We start from the raw sequence: 5,000 nt of genomic DNA, 5'->3' as shown, positions 1-5,000 counted from the left end.
CAACAGCATGGACGAGCTGCCAGGTAAGCACCATCACTGCTGCTCCAACCCTAACCCTAACCCTAACCCGCCAACAGCATGGACAAGCTGCCAGGTAAGCTCCATCACTACTGCTCTAACCCCAACCCGCCAACAGCATGGACGAGCTGCCAGGTAAGCACCATCACTGCTGCTCCAACCCTAACCCTAACCCCAACCCGCCAACAGCATGGACGAGCTGCCAGGTAAGCACCATCACTACTGCTCCATCACTACTGCTCTAACCCTAACCCCAACCCGCCAACAGCATGGACGAGCTGCCAGGTAAGCACCATCACTACTGCTCTAACCCTAACCCGCCAACAGCATGGACGAGCTGCCAGGTAAGCACCATCACTACTGCTCCATCACTACTGCTCCAACCCTAACCCTAACCCCAACCCGCCAACAGCATGGACGAGCTGCCAGGTAAGCTCCATCACTGCTGCTCCATCACTACTGCTCTAACCCTAACCCCAACCCGCCAACAGCATGGACGAGCTGCCAGGTAAGCACCATCACTACTGCTCTAACCCTAACCCGCCAACAGCATGGACGAGCTGCCAGGTAAGCACCATCACTACTGCTCTAACCCTAACCCGCCAACAGCATGGACGAGCTGCCAGGTAAGCACCATCACTACTGCTCCTCTCTATACTGAGGAGGATACTACTACTGCTACTACTACTAATACTAACCCTCTGTAGGAAAAGTAATGATGTCAGACTTGGTCCCTGAGGTAGTGTGTGTGATGATGTCATACTGTGTGATGATGCCGTCGTACTGTGTGTGATGATGTCATCGTACTGTGTGTGATGATGTCATCCTTTTTCTCTGAACTCATCTGAACAGTTGAATCATTAACAGTTTAAATCAGAGCAACGTGTTTATTTTATATCTGCAGGTTACGAAGAAACGCTGACTCAGCTCGCTGCGATCCTCGCTAAACACTTTGCTGACCCACGAATAGTCGGAACAGGTGACACACACACACACACACACACACACACACACACACACACACACACACACACACACACACACACACACAAAGAGTAAAACTATAACATCATAATCCACCCTGGTCGGGTCTCGGGGGGGCAGCAGCCTAAGCAGGAAGCCCAGACTTCCCTCTCCCCAGCCACTTCGTCCAGCTCTTCCCGGGGGATCCCGAGGCGTTCCCAGGCCAGCCGAGAGACATAGTCTCTCCAGCGTGTCCTGGGTCTCCTACCGGTGGGACGGGCCCTGAACACCTCACCAGGGAGGCGTCCGGGAGGCATCCTGACTAGATGCCCGAGCCTCCTCATCTGGCTCCTCTCAACGCGGAGGAGCAGCGGGTCTACTCCGAGCTCCTCCCGGATAACTGAGCTTCTCACCCTATCTCTAAGGGAGAGCCCAGCCAGCCTACGGAGGAAGCTCATTTCAGCCGCTTGTACCCGCCATCTTGTTCTTTGGGTCACGACCCAAAGCTCATGACCAGAGGTGAGGGTAGGAACCTTTCGGCTCAGCTCTCTCTTCACCACGACAGATCTGTGCAGAGTCCGCATTACTGCAGACGCCGCACCGATCCGCCTGTCGGTCTCACGCTCCATCCTTCCCTCACTGTGAACAAGACCCCGAGGTACTTGAACTCCTCCACTTGGGGCAGAATCTCATCCCAATAGACCTTAGTAGGGAGGCTGAGGAGTGTGATCCCCCTGTAGTTGGAACACACCCTCCGGTCCCCCTTCTTAAAAAGAGGGACCACCACCCCAGTCTGCCAATCCAGAGGCACTGCCCCCGATGTCCACGCGATGCTGCAGAGTCGTGTCAACCATGACAGCCCCACAGCATCCAGGGATCTCATCCACCCCCGGGGCCCTGCCACCGAGGAGCTTTTTAACCATCTCGCCGACCTCCACCCCAGAGATAGGAGAGCCCACACCCGAGCCCCCCGGCCCTGCTTCCTTACCGGAAGACGTGTCGGTGGGATTGAGGAAGTCTTTGAAGTATTCCTTCCACCGATCCACAACGTCCCGAGTCGAGGTCAGCAGCGCACCGTCCCCACCGTACACAGTGTTGATGGCGCACTGCTTCCCCCTCCTGAGACGCCGGATGGTGTTCCAGAATCTCTTCGAAGTCGTCCGGAAGTCGTTCTCCATGGCCTCACCGAACTCCTCCCATGTCCGGGTTTTTGCCTCAGCGACCGCCCTAGCTGCACTCCGCTTGGCCTGCCGGTACCCGTCTGCTGCCTCCGGAGTCCTACAGGCCAATAAGGTCCTATAGGACTCCTTCTTCAGCTTGACGGCATCCCTCACCGCCGGTGTCCACCAGCGGGTTCGGGGATTGCCGCCCCGACAGGCACCGACCACCTTACGGCCACAGCTCCAGTCGGCCGCCTTAACAATGGAGGCACGGAACATGGCCCACTCGGACTCAATGTCCCCCGCCTCCCCCGGTACGTGGTCGAAGCTCTCCCGGAGGTGGGAGTTGAAACTCTCTCTGACAGGAGACTCTGCCAGACGTTCCCAGCAGACCCTCACAATACGTTTGGGTCTGCCAGGTCTGACCGGCATCCCCCCCCCCCACCATCGGAGCCAACTCACCACCAGGTGGTGATCAGCTGACAGCTCCGCCCCGCTCTTCACCCGAGTGTCCAAGACATGCGGCCGCAAGTCCGACGACACGACTACAAAGTCAATCATCGAACTGCGGCCTAGGGTGTCCTGGTGCCAAGTGCCCATATGGACCCCCCCCCCCCCCCCCTATGCTTGAACATGGTGTTCGTTATGGACAACCTGTGACGAGCACAGAAGTCCAATAACCGAACACTGTCGCTGCCAACGTGGGCGTTGAAGTCCCCCAGCAGAACGAGGGAATCCTCAGAGGGAGACTCTCCAGCCCCCCCTCCAAGGAGTCCAAGAAGGGTGGATACTCTGAGCTGCTGTTTGGACCATAGGCACAAACAACAGTCAGGATCCGCCCCCCCACCCGAAGGCGGAGGGAGGCTACCCTCTCGTCTACCGGGGTAAACTCCAACATACAGGCACCAAGCCGGGGGGCAATAAGTATTGCCACCCCTGCCCAGCACCTCTCACCAGTGGCAACTCCAGAGTGGAAGAGAGTCCAACCCCTCTGGAGGAGACTGGTTCCAGACTGGTTCCAGACTGGTTCCAGACTGGTTCCAGACTGGTTCCAGACTGGTTCCAGAGCCCTTGCTGTGCGTCGAGGTGAGGCCGACCACCAGCTCAGGCTCCTTCCCCACCAGAGAGGAGACGTTCCACGGCCCGTTGGTGGGCCGTTTCTGGCCCGCGGGCCGCATGTTTGACATCTCTGTATCAGAGGGAATTATTAACTTTACATCAGAACACATTAAACTGACGACGTGACCAAACATCACGATGTACAGAAACACTTTAATGTAAATGTTAATAGTTTTTAACCTTTCCTGACTCTGTTTAACGTCTCTGCTCAGATATCAAAGACTCTCTGATGCAGGCGCTGGCCAGCTACGTCTGTTACCCACAATCCCTGCGGGCGGTGGAGCGGATCCCCGAGGACCAGTAAGTCTTCCTCTGATTGGTTGGTTGCTCTGCTCTGATTGGCCGGTTGTGATGATGTCATCGTGTGTTTCAGGCGCGTCGCCATGATGAGGAATCTGCTGGCTCCGTATGAACAGAGACCCTGGGCCCAGACCAACTGGATCCTGGTCCGACTGTGGAGGGTCAGTACACACACACACACACACACACACACACACACACACACACACACACACACACACACACACACACACACACACACACACACACACACACACAGTAACACACATATATACTGATGTATAAGTCGTGTAGTTTTCTCAGTATCTGAATATTGATCGGCTCCTGACAGATATTACAACGATAATGTAGAGATGACTGTCGATGCTTTCACACAATATTTACACGATGAAATGTTTGATAAGTAATCATCGGTAATGTGGATATAATGATAAAGTGGGTAAAAGGTAAAAAACAGAACAGCTAGAGCAGTCTGTTAAGTTCAGATTATTATATATTTTTACTGTAATGCATCTTTAAAACCAGGAGAAGAAACACTGATGACATTATGATCTTCTAAATCTAAGACGATATCTAGTCTCATATCACCATATCCATATAATATCGATATATTGCCCTACTGCAGAGTATTGATGACATCTTCATCATCAGCTGCCTTTAGCTCTAAGAAGACTCCCAGTTCTCCCAGTTCTCCCAGTTCTCCCAGTTCTCCCAGCAGACAGCAGCTTTTTGTCCATGTGAAGCCACTGTAGCCCCTAACCCTAAACCAACATTATCCTTTACTTTCTACACAGCTCAGTGACTCGTTAAAGCACCTAACCCTAACTCAGCAGGAAGCAGTTTAAAGGCTCTTAATCAGTACTTCCTGTGTTGTATTTTCAGGGTTTATTGTGTTTTAGGGTTTTTATTGTATTTGTTGTATTTCCAGTGTTTCCTGTTTATGTGAGACATACTTCCTGTTGTGTTTCCAGTACTTCCTGTTTATGTGAGACATACTTCCTGTTGTATTTCCAGTGTTTCCTGTTTATGTGAGACATACTTCCTGTTGTATTTCCAGTACTTCCTGTTTATGTGAGACATACTTCCTGTTGTATTTCCAGTACTTCCTGTTTATGTGAGACATACTTCCTGTTGTGTTTCCAGGGTTGTGGGTTCGGCTACAGATACACTCGTCTGCCTCATCTGCTCAAAACCAAACCAGAGGACGCAAACCTGCCCAGCCTGCAGAGTGAGTCTCCTCTTCTCCTCCTCTTATTCTCTCCATCTTCTTCTTCTTCTCCTTCTACTCCTCCTTTATTCTGTCCATCTTCTTCTTCTTCTCCTTCTTCTCCTCCTCTTATTCTCTCCTTCTTCTCCTTCCTTTATTCTGTCCTTCTTCTTCCTCTTATTCTCTCCTTCTTCTCCTCCTCTTCTTCTTCTCCTCCTTTTATTCTCTCCTTC

General features: G+C 52.6%; 1 protein-coding gene across 1 annotated transcript in view; it reads left to right on the top strand.

The window, feature by feature from the left end:
* The window catches only part of LOC128355425 (E3 ubiquitin-protein ligase RNF123), a 37,379-nt gene that overhangs the window by 25,769 nt on the left and 6,610 nt on the right, over positions 1-5,000 (top strand). The window contains exons 18-21 of the mRNA XM_053315662.1: positions 923-997; positions 3,473-3,560; positions 3,634-3,721; positions 4,704-4,788. Coding sequence (XP_053171637.1) covers positions 923-997; positions 3,473-3,560; positions 3,634-3,721; positions 4,704-4,788 — 336 coding nt within the window. The remainder of the gene's footprint in view (positions 1-922; positions 998-3,472; positions 3,561-3,633; positions 3,722-4,703; positions 4,789-5,000) is intronic.

This window comes from Scomber japonicus, chromosome 3, assembly GCF_027409825.1.
Source record: "Scomber japonicus isolate fScoJap1 chromosome 3, fScoJap1.pri, whole genome shotgun sequence".
NCBI lineage: Eukaryota > Metazoa > Chordata > Actinopteri > Scombriformes > Scombridae > Scomber > Scomber japonicus.
The sequence above is the reverse complement of the archived record's forward strand: the minus strand, read 5'-3'. Positions and strand labels throughout refer to the sequence as shown.